Genomic DNA, 17339 nt, shown 5'->3' with positions numbered 1-17339 from the left:
ACTGAACTATAACATAAAATGTCAGCTAATTAGATGTTTAATTACTATTTTAATGTTACTTTTATAAAGCACTAATTTTCCGCTCTATTATGCACACATTGTTTGTGTTCAATTGGTGCACACTTCTTTTTTCTAGTCGACTCCTTCTATTTCAAAAAATTCAGCATTAAATAATTAATTTTAAAATATTCAGCATTAAATAATTAATTTAAGGGGGTAGGCTCCGAAAAAAAAAAACGCGCAAAAAACTTTTTAATTACTAAGCCTTTATTTATTTATTTGTGTATTTATACGTTAGGGTACTTAAGGGAAAATATTTGCATGTACCAGGGACTCTACTGAAAATATGGTTACCATGGCAACGGCGGCCATCTTGGAAAAACTACCTTTTGTGGATTTCTAAAATTTTATAAAGTAACACATAAACCGCACATATAATCATTGATCCTTTTTGTACTAACACAAATAGAGTTAGCTGGCTAGTTTTTGTAACAGAAATTTTCAAATTTTCAAATTTTTTGTGTGGTGAAAAACCATTAAATTTAGCATTAATTTCAATGAAATTTCACCATATCAAATTTTGAAAATTCAAAAAAATATTTGTCGAATGTTTTCTGTTACAAAAATTAGCTAGCCGACTCTATTAATGTTAGTGGAAGAAGAATCAATGGTTATACAGCCGATATATATGTTAGTTTATGAAATTTTAGAACTCCACGACATGTTTTTTTTTTCAAGATGGCCGCTGTTGCCATGGCAACCATATTTTCAAAAGAGTCCCTGATTCTTGCAAATATTTTCCTTTAAGTACCCTAACTTAAATATTCAGAAATAAATCAATACAACGTTTTAATTAAGAAGTTGGTTTTTTTCCGGAGCCTACCCTATAAAAACATTCAGCATTACATAATTAATTTTAAAAAATTCAACATTAAATAGTTAATATTAAAAAATTCAGTAGCCCAATTGCACTAGAAATGCCATCCTCATACAGTTAGATAAGAATATACGAGAAGGTTTTGTTGAGATCACTCTCGCTTTATTATAAACACGTTTAAATACTGAAACTGATGATGACGTTTTCTGAAGGTGGAAAGGCTCCAATGCCTGAAACATCAAATGACGAAAAACCCATTCAAGAGGAGCCAGTCCGATCTAGTAACACAGGTACGTTATATTTGAGTAAGACAAATCTACTAGAGTAACACAGGTACGTTATATTTGAGTAAGACAAATCTACTAGAGTAACACAGGTACGTTATATTTGAGTAAGACAAATCTACTAGAGTAACACAGGTACGTTATATTTGAGTAAGACAAATCTACTAGAGTAACACAGGTACGTTATATTTGAGTAAGACAAATCTACTAGAGTAACACAGGTACGTTATATTTGAGTAAGACAAATCTACTAGAGTAACACAGGTACGTTATATTTGAGTAAGACAAATCTACTAGAGTAACACAGGTACGTTATATTTGAGTAAGACAAATCTACTAGAGTAACACAGGTACGTTATATTTGAGTAAGACAAATCTACTAGAGTAACACAGGTACGTTATATTTGAGTAAGACAAATCTACTAGAGTAACACAGGTACGTTATATTTGAGTAAGACAAATCTACTAGAGTAACACAGGTACGTTATATTTGAGTAAGACAAATCTACTAGAGTAACACAGGTACGTTATATTTGAGTAAGACAAATCTACTAGAGTAACACAGGTACGTTATATTTGAGTAAGACAAATCTACTAGAGTAACACAGGTACGTTATATTTGAGTAAGACAAATCTACTAGAGTAACACAGGTACGTTATATTTGAGTAAGACAAATCTACTAGAGGCGAATGGTTTAGATTAATAAAGTAAGGTGTCAGGCAAGTCTGCTTGCTTTCTCCCTTTCTTTTCACTATCTACCTAGAAAGGATCAGGACTGAAGCTTTAGAAGATCATATCGGCTTAGTAAGCATCGGCGAACGGTTTAAACATACGATTCGATGATGACATAAATAGCATTGAAAGGCAGGGAATACGAGTTGATAGAATTAGTAAATAGATGGTACATTTATCACAAATAATGGAACAAAAAATGAACTCATGCGATCATTTTTTGGTGTGTCTTGGTGGATGCGAGACATAGACACGTAGGACTAGGGTTAGAAGAACCAGAGATTACGTAACAATTAAAAAAGTCCGTGAAAGAATCAATACGCGATTGTCACTTTGAGTCTACTGGACATAGTCAAAACAAGATAACATGATTTGGTATGGGCATGCCACAAGATCAAACGGCCTAAACAAAACAGTATTGCAAGGCACTGTGCCATTAGGGAGAAGATGGGGTAGACTAGACGTCACTGGGTGAATGTCATCAATTACAAGACGTCACTGGGTGGATGTCATCAATTACAAGACGTCACTGGGTGGATGTCATCAATTACAAGACGTCACTGGGTGGATGTCATCAATTACAAGACGTCACTGGGTGAATGTCATCAATTACAAGACGTCACTGGTTGAATGTCATCAATGGCAAGAAGTCACTGGGTGAATGTCATCAATGGCAAGACGTCACTGGGTGAATGTCATCAATTACAAGACGTCACTGGGTGGATGTCATCAATTACAAGACGTCACTGGGTGAATGTCATCAATGGCAAGACGTCACTGGGTGAATGTCATCAATTACAAGACGTCACTGGGTGGATGTCATCAATTACAAGACGTCACTGGGTGAATGTCATCAATTACAAGACGTCACTGGGTGAATGTCATCAATTACAAGACGTCACTGGGTGGATGTCATCAATGTCAATACGTCACTGGGTGGATGTCATCAATTACAAGACGTCACTGGGTGGATCTCATCAATTACAAGACGTCACTGGGTGAATGTCATCAATGGCAAGACGTCACTGGGTGAATGTCATCAATTACAAGACGTCACTGGGTGGATGTCATCAATTACAAGACGTCACTGGGTGGATGTCATCAATGGCAAGACGTCACTGGGTGGATGTCATCAATTACAAGACGTCACTGGGTGAATGTCATCAATTACAAGACGTCACTGGGTGGATGTCATCAATGTCAAGACGTCACTGGGTTGATGTCATAAATGACAAGACGTCACCTGATGAATGTCATCAATGACAAGACGGGGCCGGTGAATGTCATCAATGACAAGACGTCACTGGGTGGATGTCATCAATGTCAAGACGTCACTGGGTTGATGTCATAAATGACAAGACGTCACCTGATGAATGTCATCAATGACAAGACGGGGCCTGATGAATGTCATCAATGACAAGACGGGCTTGCCCGTCTCAGAACTTATCAGAGCGGCCAAGAACCGAGATGGAAGACGGAGTATTATGAGGTCAACAACCGTTACGGTGCCCCAACGACCACAATTATGGTTAAGTGATAATGAGCAACACAGGTACATTATAATTGAGCGAATCAAATCTAATTAGGTAAATTATCACACTTTGTGTTACCTTCCATGTGTAAATTATATAGTGTTTTTGTGGAATTTAATCGGTAAATTAACACACTTTGTGTTACATTCCATGAGTAATTTGTTTGTTTTTTGAAACCCTAACCTATAATGGTGCTGTAACGGTCATGCTATTGATTTGATTTTTGTAAACAATCTGTTGGTGTTTCCATTCCATCATACCCAGGCGCACAATTTAATTTTACCGTTTCCATTCCATCATACCCAGGCGCACAATTTAATTTGATAGTAAAAAATTCACAATGCAAATTCAAATCTAGAGCTGGAATCCCCTCCGGAAATTTCCCAGAACCGTTGAACTCATCCGGCCCAGCCCTGCATAATGTTTTTCGTTACTTTCAATCATTTCTCAGAAATAGGGGCCTCACCTCCCCTGGCGCCAGTGTCCGAAGAAATGCTAACAACCGAAGAACGGCAGCTGCTAGAACAGTGCCAACCCATTCTTGAGCCAAAGATCAACGAATGCATGACATCAAACGAGCTCACTATTCAAGAGTTTATCAATCCTACTAATATGGACAAAGCAAGAGGTCTTTGTCGGTAACTATGACAACATTTCTGTCAGTTCAGATCTAAAATATTTAAAATAGATGTAGTCAAAAAACTTAATGAGTATATTACGAGTTGTATTTCGCAGTCACTTGGATCGCAGGCTATTTAATTGTTTAAAACACATTCTAGTGATTTGTTTCACTACCCTAAATATAAATAATGCTAGAGTGTTTTCTCCTATAATAGGCTTGAAAAGTCAATGTAATTATACAAAAGCGGAAATCATTCAAAAGTGAATAAAAATCTGAGCATACAATCTAATGCTTCTATGTGAACTTTCATACAGCTAGCTTAAACAGTTAGGTTTAGGGAAACCGGAAGTAGAGTACAACTTCCAGTTACCAAAAAGATCTAAAAAGTTGAAAGAAAGTTGCTTACACCCACTTGTGAATTTTGACCACCTACCTGAAATGGGCGTGTTTAAATACACACAAACACACGCATACACGGACAATATTTCTAAACAACGTTTATTCTGATTTAGCTAGGAGTAAGACGCCGAGATTTTAAACCTCTTGATTCAATTTTTCGCACCATTACAATACATCCTTTGTCCTAAAGTATGCAAGTGTAAAACTTAAAAATTCACGTAATCATTCTAATTTTTACTTTCTCCTGATGGGGGGGGGGATATTTGTATACGTTCTGCTATATGAATCTATACGATAACTACTCCTATAACTTATTCTTCAACTATACACGTGTGAGGAGGAGGGAACACTCTTATTTTCTGACGACACTAATTAACGATATTAACAACTTCGATTATGAAATAGAATTAACTTTATTATCAAACACTAATCTAATATATAAAGCTCAGTTCTGTAACGTGTGGCAAAAAACAAAAAAGTTTGTCGTTGACACTTCTACGGATTTAAGTGTTAGATTTTTTATCGTGCTCAAAGTCTAAATTTACGAGTCGAAAAATTACCATTGAAAGTCTTTAAAAACAATTTTCATTCTATTTACTTAGAAGAATAATTTTCAATTATGAACACGACATAAAATTTTTAAAAAGTGCATCGACGTTTATAAAATTTCTAAAATTGTGTCGGAAATGTATTGACTGCAAAGTTACTTCCCTTTAATGAAAAATAAATCCTTAAGAAGAGAGAATTAACATTTTATTACTTTGTTTTTGGTGTTAAGAAAAAAATAAAATAATTACACAATTAGCGGGGATTGATTAAGTGCAATGTCGTTAGGTATTTTTAACACTGCCTTTTATTTATTCTATACACTGAACATACTGTTCAATATTTTTTTTTTTTAAATCAATAACATTTAATAAGCCAGGTCCTACAAATCATATACGTTTATTTCTTTCCATTTACGGATAAGCTTGGAGTATTATCATTTTTGTTCACTAAATTGAAACAGGCGCGTCCGCCGGCGCCCCTGCACGGTTTGATTTGGCACCCTGGGCTATCATGTGAGCGCTATGCTGCATAATTTTGTTTTAAACAGTGCGATAGACTATGGATAAGAAAGGTTACTATAGTCTTTAAGTGAATCAAATCCGGGCGTCCTCCGGCACCCCGACAGGGTGCTATTTGGCGCCCCGGGCCTTCCGGTGTACGCTATGGTATCTACGTTCGCGTGAGTTCAAAAGACTATAAATAAGTTATGCACTATAGGCGTTTACTAAGTTCAATCAGGCGGTGACGTCATGGTGCGTCCTCTGGCGCCCAGACATGGTGCTTTTTGGGGTCCCGGGCCTCCCGTGTTCGGTTTCGCGCCTACGTTCATTAAAGTGAGTGCAAAAGACTATGAATAAGTTGGGGTACTATAGTCGTTTATTAAGTTGAAGTAGGCGATTCAGCCCCGTGAGCACTTTGCGTTTATATTCGCGTTAGTGTTTTCTTTGTGTTTAGGTTGGGTTTGCGTTAGTGGTTGCGTTTTGATTTGGTTCGTTTTTGTTCTTTCTTTTTTCGTTTTCGTTTGTGTTTTATTTTCATTGGGTTTGTGTTTGTATTTGTGTTTGAGGTTGGTTTTGCGTTTGGATTTGGTTTGTTTTCGTTTGTTTTTCTTTTGTGTTTTTTTTTCTTTGGGTTTGTGGTTGGTTTTGCGTTTGTATTTGGTTTGTTTTCGTTTGCTTTTTCGTTTGTTTTTTTTCTTTGGGTTTGTGTTTGTGTTTGTGGTTGGTTTTGTGTTTGGATTTGGTTTGTTTTCGTTTGCTTTTTTCTTTGTGTTCGTATTGGTGTTTGTGGTTGTGGTTGGTTTGTTTAAGTTTTTGTTTTCGTTTGTATTTGTAATTGTGTTAGCGTTATGTTTGCGTTTTGTTGTTTTGGTTTTGGTTTTGGTTGGTTGTGGTTTGGGTGGGCAATGCCGGGTTTATGATGATTACTAAACACACAGGTGATGGTCTTTAACAGAAGGGTTTTTCACAGAAGCCAGAGCAGGGCCTGGCCGGGACGGCTAGTACTATATTATATCAAAACACGTCCTTTTCCTACAATGGCTAACCCCCAACTGTCTTCACTCCTGCGTCCTATGTCATCGGTAACATTGTCGCGTCACGCTCACGTCACACTCACGCCACAAATATTTTATTAAACACGTGCATAATACTCTCGAACCAAATCGTCTACCGTCAAGTTTATACCGTCCTTAGTAACCTCTACTAGTCTAGTCTAATTCTACCTATCCACGTTATGACACATAGTATAGAGGAAGTCTTGTAATCGTGCACAAAAATCACATGAAATTTTGACAGTTTTCGTCGTTTTACACTTCAGTACATCATATACGGAGTATAGGGGACTTATTTTAATCGGGAAAATAATAAATGCAGATTTCTCCAAATTTCAGAGTTCTATGCGTAATTGAGTCGGAAAAACTGAGCTTTGCAATTCTGTCTGTATGTCTGTGTGTGTACGAGTGTGTGTGTGTAAACACGATAGCTTGAGTACCGTTACAGCTAGGTTAATGAAATTTTATATACAAGTATTATATCAATTTTTAGTTGTTTATTAACTTTTCAGCGATTTCCGTTAACCGGAAGTGGAACTTATTCTACTTTTGGTTTATCCAAAGCATATAAGCTGAGCTGATTACTGTTTCAGATAGAAAAACGAAATTACACATGTAAGTAAAAGATTTAATCCTCTGCCTTCTATCAAATTTTGAGTAATTTCCGTTAACAGGAAGTAGTAATTTACGCTACTTCTGATTTCTAAAAAAACGAATGTGAATTTATAAAGTACTAATAATATTCTCACTATTATACACAGATTGTTTGGCGTTCACTTGGTGCGCAATCCTTTTTTCATCGAGATTTTAATCTTTTTTTTTTTAAAGTTTAAGTAATTAAAAATGGATTAAAAGTCATGTCTAAATCCCGAGGTGCCATCCCCCGTAGAATTATATAAGAATATAGAGAAAGTTTAGGGAATATCACTCCCGTTTTTTTTTTTAATCTTCAAAAAAATATGACAAGCGATACAATTTTTAAAAAAATTAAAGCTTCTTGGGAACAATCAATTACACTCATTTTTATATTTTTTGTATTGAATATAAGCAGCCGAAAAGGCATTTGCATTATTTTATCAATTCAAATATTTAAAAAAAACCGCCCTTAACCCCACCTTGAAGTCACAAGGATTGGCCAGGGAAAGTGAAACAATAAAAATCACAATAATTGTTTTCCTTGATAAAACACAATAGCAGTCCACGGGGTATAACCTAGGGTTTATTTATATTAAAAACATAATATTCCCTATCACCACAACACTCTGAGTCTACTTATCTAAAATAAAAAAAAAGGTAAATTACTGTTAAATTACTAGTTATTATTTGTTTGAATAAACCGTAAGTCGTTTTGTACTTACTTCACAAATGTTATCAAATATTCAGTTTTGGATGAAAAATATGCTTTGTGGCACCAACTATTTGGAACCAGCTTTCAAGCCTATTATTTGTTTAATATATTTTGTACAATAAGCAGCTATGTTTGTATAAGCTACATTTTAGAGGTTTTTGTTTGTTTTTCAATATGGCCGCCTTTCCAATTGTAACCATTTTTAGCGCAATTTTCATTCTGGAGAATTGCGTTTATTAACCCGTCATTTCTGGATGTATGAATGTATGAATGAATGGATGTGTGTCCGCAGTTTTAAGTCGTATCTCCTCTTCAACGAAGCAATATCGAGGACTAGTTTCAAAGCAATTATGTTAAGCAAGTTACAAGGATGAACATAGGCCATAAAAAATCCGGGTTTCTTTCATGGATTTCCCGGAAAAGCCAAAAAACCTCGAAAAAATGCAGTTTTTGGCCCATATCTCGGCAACCAGACCACTTAGCGATTTGAAACATTTACCAATCGATTCCTGCCATAATTTAGAACAATATTACCGAAGAAAGTTTTCAAACATATCCTTTCGTTCGGTCACAAACATTTTTTTGAGTTAATTAAAATTTGGACCGAATTAGTAGGCACGTTTATCCAACCACACCACACGCGTCATCACGTTCAATAGCTGCGCCATCACGTTCAATGGCTGCGCCATCACGTTCGGTAGCTAGGCGTGCAATGGTTTTTAGTCATGTAACTCTATTGTAAATAAAACATGTAAAATACTGAAATTTTTTTAAAATAAAAAACGTTTTAATAACTAACCAATGGTTTTACTAACACTGCTCTTGATTTACGCTACGACAGAGCTATTTTTAGATAACATAAGGAAATTGCGCTAAAATTGTCACTAGACTTTTGAATTACCTTGTTTTAAAAATATTTCGTTATATGATAGCGTTTATGTTTAGTACCCTAACATAGATACACATAAGCTAATGTAAAACCATTTTTAATTAGGAAATATTTTTTTTTTGAGAACTCAACACCTTGAAGATGAAATATTTTAAATTTAACTAAATTGTTTTGGGTTAATAAAAGTTTCTTTAACATACTTTCATGCAGATTAAAAAAAGATATATTGTATTGAAGATATTTTAATCTCTGATAAGTCTTGCACAAAAACACACGTGTATAATTTTATATTTAAGGGAAGGTCATGTGGTGGGTCAGTGTATCACAAATCTAGACAAAGCTTGTGGACAAGCTGCGGTACTGACTGCAAGAAAAATGATTTCATCCGTCTTACGAATGATGGGTGTGGTCTGTCAACACATCCAGATGAATGGCCCGTTAAATGGTCAGTACAAATGAAAGGGCAGATAATTGAATTGATTTTTGAAGTTTCAATTTAAATTTTAATTTAAGATTATGTTTGGTCAGTTAAATGGTCAGCTAATAGTCAATTAAATGGTCAGTTAAATTGTCAATTTTAGGAGGAAGTCATTCACAAGCCAGAGCTGACAAGAAAAATTCAGAGCCAGTTAAAGAGGAGCCAGTTAAAGAGGAACCTGTACAGATGACCTCTCAAAATAAACAAGGTAAACACAGACTTAAGCAGATATTTGAGAATATTTTAGATCTGGGTGGCACTTATTTATACTTGGTGCATTAGCGAGTGTAGCTTAGTCAAAAGATATAGAGAGTATGAATATATGCTTCAATTGTAATGGCAATTTTTGCTGATCTAGTTGCGAATTCCGATATGCCATTGCACCTAAGTATTAGAGTGATTAATCTACTCACCGTTCCGGTGTAAATCCTTCCCATTTACTTTGGCGAAAAAGTGCCCGTCCCAACACCTTTTAAGTTATTTTAGTGTTGCACAATTTTAATAGAATCGGTTTCTTTTTTAAGCGTTATAAGAGTTATCTTCACAATAATCCAGTCCAAATCATTGCGATTTTTATTGGCGAAAAAGCGCCCCCCCCTCCCCCCTTGCTACCATCTTGGAAAAAGCTACAAAGTTGATAAAACTGATTTTAACGTCAGTAACCTTTTTTAAAAATTTTCACAATCGTACATTAGTGCATTGGTACAATTGATTTTCTACTCACCAATCAAGTGTAAATCCTTCAGAAGAAAATAGTTAAATCAGTATGTAAAGGTTTGTAGCCATTGCATTTCTTAACTTTGACTGTTTATAATTCAGCTGCAGCTTAAAATGAGCTTTACATTATTTTCTACCACTTTTGGCGCCCCCTTAGGGTCCGCGGCCGCCCCCTAGCTACTCCTCTGGTTTATGCTAATCAACCCTCGGCGAGGGCCCAAGTGTTGGGGGCATTGGAGGTGGGGGAGGGGGAGTTCTCTTGGGAGTCACAAGCTACTATTTTAATACAGGATAGAAGTTTTACCAATATGACAAACACACATTTGGGTGATTTACATTGAAAAACGTACTATGTATTTTGAGCCCCTAACCAACACTACAAAGAAGTACCATACAGCATGAGAGCCCTCTACATATCTAGCGGCCTTTCATGCCGTGGACTTTGTTGTTTTTTCTAAGAATTTTTGCCGGCGATAGCGAGTGTTTGTAGAAGAAAGAGAACTCCATCCAAACGAAAGTACACTTCTTGGAGGTCCGGTCGAACTGTTATAATGCCTATGTGTGAACTTATTTTTATATTATTTTTTATTGTATGAGCAATGGTATGTTTTTAAATTTAAGGGTCACCCGCTATTTTAATGGGTTGTTCATTTATGACTGATTGTACTATGCTTATTCCAGAAAAGAACGGCCCATCGGCTAACTTACCATCTGAACAGAGAACTCCAGCAACACACCAAGAGATGCAGCAGTGTCTGCTCCTTCTAGAAACAAAGGTCAATGAGTGTTTGACGTTTAGTGGTCTGACCATCACAGACGTCTTCGCCCCTGCCAACCTAGATAAGGCTCGTCACATGTGTCGGTATGACGTCTGTCTTTTTGCATTAAAAAAAAATTAAAATAGTCATATTTGCTCTTTAAAATGTCTCAATGTTAAATGGACAAGAAAGAGCTGATGAGAATTCGTCCGTTATTCTTGTTGACATGGATAAAAAATCCGTATTTTTCATTCTCGTATACTGAGTATGGAGGAAGTCTTTGAAATCGCTCTGAGTAATTTATTTCTATAAAAGCAGAGTAAGGGTTGTTTATTTGTTTCACCTATTGGATGAGGAACTTGCAGGTGAGTTGCAGGAAAAATGACAAAGTTTGCTGTTCACTCTCATTTTAACGGGATAATTAAAGTTATTTCAATAATCGAGTTTAAAGTGACCAACACCTAACCTAGACTGACTGGCTATACATTTTTTAAAGTGCTCGAATTAGATCGACAACTTGCAGATGATAAAAATTGATATTTGGTAAGGAGATAACTCTGGTGCCGTAAGCACCTGGAAAAATAACAGATTCTCAGAAATGTCATATTAAGGGATTAAAAAATTAACCTTTCACCCCTCAATTTTAATTATTAAAGGGACACAACAGCGTCAGGAATTTAAACTTTTAATTCTCTCCCCCCCCCCCCTTTTTTTTTAACCACACCAAAAAATGAACGTAGAAAACATTTGGATAAAAAAATGCCTTAAAAAAGAAAGAAAAAACCCACAAAACCAACTGTAATGAAAAGTGGATATAAGAAAAATTTATAATGCAGGCCTACGGTTTTAACATAGGTGTGAAAATGAAATAATTTTAATAACTGATATTTGATCCGTGGCTGATTTACATACAGCAACTACGTCAAAGGTAAACAGTGAAGTTCTTTTGTGTGTTTGATGCGCATTATACGACACACAAGGATTTTTACATTTAGAGAGGGTATAGCAAAGTATGCCGCTAAAATGAATGGATGGATGGATATATGATAAATGGATGGACGGACAGACGGACAGACGGACAGACGGACAGACGGACAGACGGACAGACGGACAGACGGACAGACGGACAGACGGACAGACAGACAGACAGACAGACAGACAGACAGACAGACAGACAGACAGACAGACAGACAAGTAGATAGATCGCAAAACTACTATTTTAGATACTTTTACCAATATTTAGGAAGCGACCTACGATTTTCTTAATAGTTATTTAAATAGTAGAGTATTATAATATATTTAAAGGAAATCATTTATTTTCTCCTCTTTATAGCTATATTACATAAAAGCTTGTTGTTAAAACGTTTTTATGCAATTATTTTAATTCATTATTTTCGGTACTTTAATTTTTTTTTAATAAACTCGAGCTGCAACTATTGCGCACCTAATGAACATGATAACGCGCGTTTAATAGTGCGGAATAATTGAATTAGACTATTGATTTAAGAAATTTTTAATTAATTCAGAAAAAAAAATAATTAGTCATCTAATTAAGTCAAATTTTATGTCATATTATTTGTCTTCGAGTCTTGACCAACGTGCCAACTTTGAAATAAATCTGTCAGAAAAGCTAGAAATTTTGATCGCCCGTTTCGATCTATGACGACAGATAGTCAGACTTACGACAGACAGACTGACGAAAGACAAAGGAAGCAAGTTAAATACAAGCTTGTAAAAAGGAGGAATTTGAAAAATGTATTAAGCAACACGACAAGGCTATCCCTAACCCTATCCCTAACCCTATCCCTATCCTTAACCCTATCCCTAACCCTATCCCTATCCCTATCCCTAACCCTATCCCTAACCCTATCCCTATCCCTAACCCTATCCCTATCCCTAACCCTATCCCTAACCCTATCTCTGTAGCTAAAAGCCAAAACTGTCTCATCCTCAGTGACAATACGCAATTGGATGAATGTATCATGCGACACGAAACGGCTTGTGCACAGTTACCCGTGTCTGTTACACGACCAAGACTTATGGCTGTTATCAACACACTAAATATGTACTGCAAACAGATTCAAAGCAGTGGACAAGCTGGTAACAACTTTTAGCTGATTTTCGATTAGAACTTTTTTCGAGAGAGTTCGCAGATAATATATTTCCATCAATGAATAATTAGTTATAATTTAATGAATAATTTATTTACTCTTTAGATCCCGATTCCCAAAAGAATGAGATGAACCAGCCAGAAATGCCAGGGTCAGCTTCAGTTCAAGAACAAATTCAAAAGTGCCAGTTAAGTCTAGAGCCGAAGATAAACGAATGTTTGCACAGTTACGGAATTGTTTTACAACAATTTATGAACCCAGAGTTTATCGACAAGTCTAGGTCAATTTGTCTGTAAGTTCAAGGTCTTTGTGTCTGTAAGTTCAAGGTCTTTGTGTCTGTAAGTTCAAGGTCTTTGTGTCTGTAAGTTCAAGGTCTTTGTGTCTGTAAGCGCACGGGTTTATGTGTTTGTAAATGCAGGTTCTAAATGTTTGCATGACGGTCAAGATCTTTGTGTCTGTAGGGCGGGGGGGGGGGGGGGCGACACGTGAGCCGATCCTAGTGGGGTTGGGGCTCAAAATGGGTAGAACAATATTTAATCATTCATTTTAAGCTGCAGTTTTGAATTATAAACAGTCAAAGTTAAGAAAAATCAACGGCTACGAGCCTTTGCATACTGATTTAACTGTTTTCTAAATTGATTGTGTAGCTGTAAAACATATACTTTTAAGAAACAGCAAAAACCGCTTTCCAACTTTATCTAAAATCGCAAGGATTTACACTAGATTGGTGAGTATATAACTTTTTTCAGTTAGAAAAGAAACGAAATAGACTAAAGCGTATAGTAATATTGTGTAACATTAGAAAAAGAGTTAGTGACGTTAAAACTAATAAAACCCGCTCTACAAGCTATGTCCAAGATGGTGGGTAGGAAGGGGAGGGGAGCGCCAAAATAACCCGCAAGGTATTTTACTGGATTGGTGAGTAGATCATTTTAAATATGAGAAAAGAAATTAATTGTATTAAAGCGTATTGTGTAACAATAAAAAAAGAAAAAAGGTAGTGGGTGGGGAACTTTTTTCCCCAAGGTAAATATAAAGGATTTACAGCGGGTGAGAAGATGAATCATTCAACACGTAAAATAGAAACCAATTATATTAACGCGTAATGTATGATTTTACTGCCATTTTTGTTTAAAGAAACGATGCGACTAGTTCTTTGTACGATTCTTATGATTCTCTCAACTTCATCGTGAGATACCATATTCTTTTGCTTGATTGCATATCTATAATATAAGCGGGCTGTGTCTGTCCTTCCTTCCTTCCTTCCGTCCGTCCGTCATTGCTATAGATTTTGGGACTATAAAAGTAAAGTACGCACCATGCTGTGCTTTTCAGTGCACCGCAGAGTCTTATGATAAGTAATAGAATAGGGTTTGTTTATATAACGACATAGAGCTATTTTATAACTGCCACTGTTTTTACTTTTTTGCATAACGTAAAGAGAATATTATATACACGCACACTGCTAAAACATATTAAAAGTATTAATGTCAAATATCATTTTCGTTTATATTCCCAGAAAAAGTGGATACATTTCAATAACATAATAACAGTACGGTAGAAAAATCAAATTAATTTAACTCTTTTTTCTAATTTTGACAAAGGAGGTAATTTAAAAATACATTGAACTCACGCTAATAAAAAATGTGAATGCAAATATAAGTTCGTTATAGAAGGAATTAGTGTTGCAATAATATAATTAGCAAAATGTGAATGCAAATTATTCGGACGTGTAAGAGGAAATTATTGTTAGAAAATTATAATTAGCATGGATTGATAAAAGGCAATCTTTTATTTATTTTATTCACTAAATGTAGGCTCTACTGTTTATTACTTATAATTTTTAATCATCTATTCAGCGCTATTATAGACGCGTCATCACGTTCATTAGGTGCGCAATGGTTTTAGTTATGAAACTCTATTGTAAGTTTTTAAAATTTAAAGTACTGGGAAAAAATGCGTGAATGGATAAAGTGAAATATTGTAGGTAAAACACGGATATTTTAAATACTGCCTATTATTTATACTGTTTACTAATTATTATTCTACTAGCCGTCCCGGCCAGGCCCTGCTCTGGCTTCTGTGAAAAACCCTTCTGTTAAAGACCATTACCTGTGTGTTTAGTAATCATCATAAACCCGGCATTGCCCACCCAAACCACAACCAACCAAAACAACAAAACGCAAACATAACGCTAACACAATTACAAATACAAACGAAAACAAAAACCTAACAACAAACACAACCACAAACACCAAAACAAACACAAAGAAAAAATAAACAAAAAAGCAAACGAAAACAAAAACCTAACAACAAACCCAACCACAAACACCAATACCAACAAAAAAACAACAACGAAAAAGCAAACGAAAACAAACCAAATCCAAACGCAAAACCAACTAAAAACACAAATACAAACCCAAACAAAAAAAAAAACACAAACAAAAACGAAAAAAGAAAGAACAAAAACGAACCAAATCAAAAACGCAACCACTAACGCAAACCCATCTAAACACAAAGAAAACACTAACGCGAACATAAACGCCCGGGGCGGAATCACCTGTTTTAGCTTAATGAACGACTATAGTACCCCAACTTATTCATAGTCTTTTGCACTCACTTAAAGGAACGCGCCTGTTTCAATTTAATGAACAATTTTAATACTCCAAGCTTATCCGTAAAATACCTACAACATTTGCACTTGATCAATCCCCGCTAATTATGTAATTATTTTTTTTCCCAACACCAAAACAAAGTAATAAAAAGTAAATTATTTTCCACTAATGCAATGGTTTTATAAAGGGAAGTAATTGTGTTTTCCTAATTTATCAAAGGGAAGTAAGTGCTATAGGACTAAATAAAGACATAATTAGAATTTTTGTAAAAGATGATATTTTTTTAAAACTTGTGTTTAATGAACATGCCGACAATTATTACTTTAATTTGAAAAATGATAATTATTTCCCAACACTTTCAATAGTAATTTTTTAACTCATAAATTTAGACAAATGCACACGATAATTGTTTAACACTTAAATCCATCCAAGACCAATGACAAACATATGCGTTACATACAGAACTGAGCTTTATATATTAGATCTTTCGGTTTGCGGACAAGCTAGAGGTTTTATAGGAGAGGCGTAGCTAGGGGGGGGGGCATATGTCCCCGGGTGCCAACCTTAGGGGGCGCCAAAGTGGGTTGGAAAAAATTTGCGAGGGGGGGTGGTGGAAATCGAAAGTTTTAGGGCGGGGGAGGGGGGGACAGGGGTGCAAATCGAAAGTTTGAGGGGGGTGCAAATCACCGGAAAGGGCGCGATTTGGCGCTACGGGCTAGACTGTGAGCAATATGCCTTTATGATTGCATTTAAATTGTGTTTATGTTATGAGTGTTGTGTTTGTTTTTTCGTTTGTGTTTTTTTTTTGCGTTCGTTTGTTTTGTGTTTAGTTTTGTCCTGTTCCCAAGTTGGTACATTTAAAAAAGATTTACCGTAGCGGAGCACGGGATGCAGCTAAACTGCTCAGTAATTTTGCCAATGGAGGTAATTCAAAGATAAATTGAACTCACGCTAAAAATGTGAATGCAAAATCTGCAAGACGGAATAATTGTTGGAATAATATAATTAGCAAAATGTGAATGCAAATTATGCAGACGTGTAAGAGTACATTATTGTTGGAATATTATTATTAGCATTGATTGATAAAAGGTTATCTTTTATTTATTTTATTCACTGAATGTACTGTTTACTAATTATAATTTTTAATCAACTATTCTCCATTACTATATTAAGTCATCACGTTCATTAGGTGCGCAATGGTTTTAGTCATGAAACTTTATTGTAAATTTTTAAAAGTACTGAAAAAAATGCATGAATTTATAAAGTGCAATATGGTCTGTAAAACACGGATATTCTAAATACTGCCTTTAATTTATTTGCGGAAAAGCTAGGGGTTTTATAACAGAGGCGTAGCAAGAGGGGGGTTGGAAATCGAAAGTTTGAGGGAGGTGGGAGGGTGTAAATCGAAATTTTCCGCCGGCGCTCGGAAAGGGCGCGATTTGGCGCTACGGGATAGACTGTGAGCAATATGCCTTTATGATTACATTTAAATTGAGTTTATGTCGAGTGTTGTGTTTGTTTTTTCGTTTTTGTTTTTTCTTTGCGTTCGTTTGTGTTGTATTTAGTTTTGTTCTGTTCCCAACTTGGTACATTTAAAAAAGATTTACCGTGTGTTGTGGTTGTGGTTGTGTTGTGGTTGTGTTGTGGTTGTGTTGTGGTTGTGTTGTGGTTGTGGTTGTGTTGTGGTTGTTTTGTGGTTGTGTTGTGGTTGTGTTGTTGTTGTGGTTGTGTTTTGTTTGTGTTTGTGTTTGTGTTGTGTTTTTGTTTGTTTTGTTCTGTTCCAAAGTTGGTATATTTTAAAAAGATTTACCGTGACGGAGCACGGGATGCAGCTAGTATTTATATATGTATATATATATGATGGGGCGCAACTTT

At 35.6% G+C, this 17339-nt stretch overlaps 1 protein-coding gene across 1 annotated transcript in view; it reads left to right on the top strand.

Moving 5' to 3' along the window:
- Positions 1–17339, top strand: part of LOC131931160 (uncharacterized) — a 51040-nt gene that overhangs the window by 18667 nt on the left and 15034 nt on the right. Inside the window, exons 15-21 of the mRNA XM_059287867.1 lie at positions 1090–1167; positions 3878–4064; positions 9082–9230; positions 9367–9471; positions 10662–10842; positions 12693–12838; positions 12955–13141. Of these exons, the coding sequence (XP_059143850.1) occupies positions 1090–1167; positions 3878–4064; positions 9082–9230; positions 9367–9471; positions 10662–10842; positions 12693–12838; positions 12955–13141 (1033 nt within the window). The remainder of the gene's footprint in view (positions 1–1089; positions 1168–3877; positions 4065–9081; positions 9231–9366; positions 9472–10661; positions 10843–12692; positions 12839–12954; positions 13142–17339) is intronic.

This window comes from Physella acuta, unplaced genomic scaffold (genome assembly GCF_028476545.2).
Source record: "Physella acuta isolate Inbredline_101_S28 unplaced genomic scaffold, ASM2847654v3 ptg000103l, whole genome shotgun sequence".
NCBI classification, from domain to species: domain Eukaryota; kingdom Metazoa; phylum Mollusca; class Gastropoda; family Physidae; genus Physella; species Physella acuta.
Note: the sequence above shows the minus strand (reverse complement) of the source record. Positions and strands in the feature narration are given on the sequence as shown.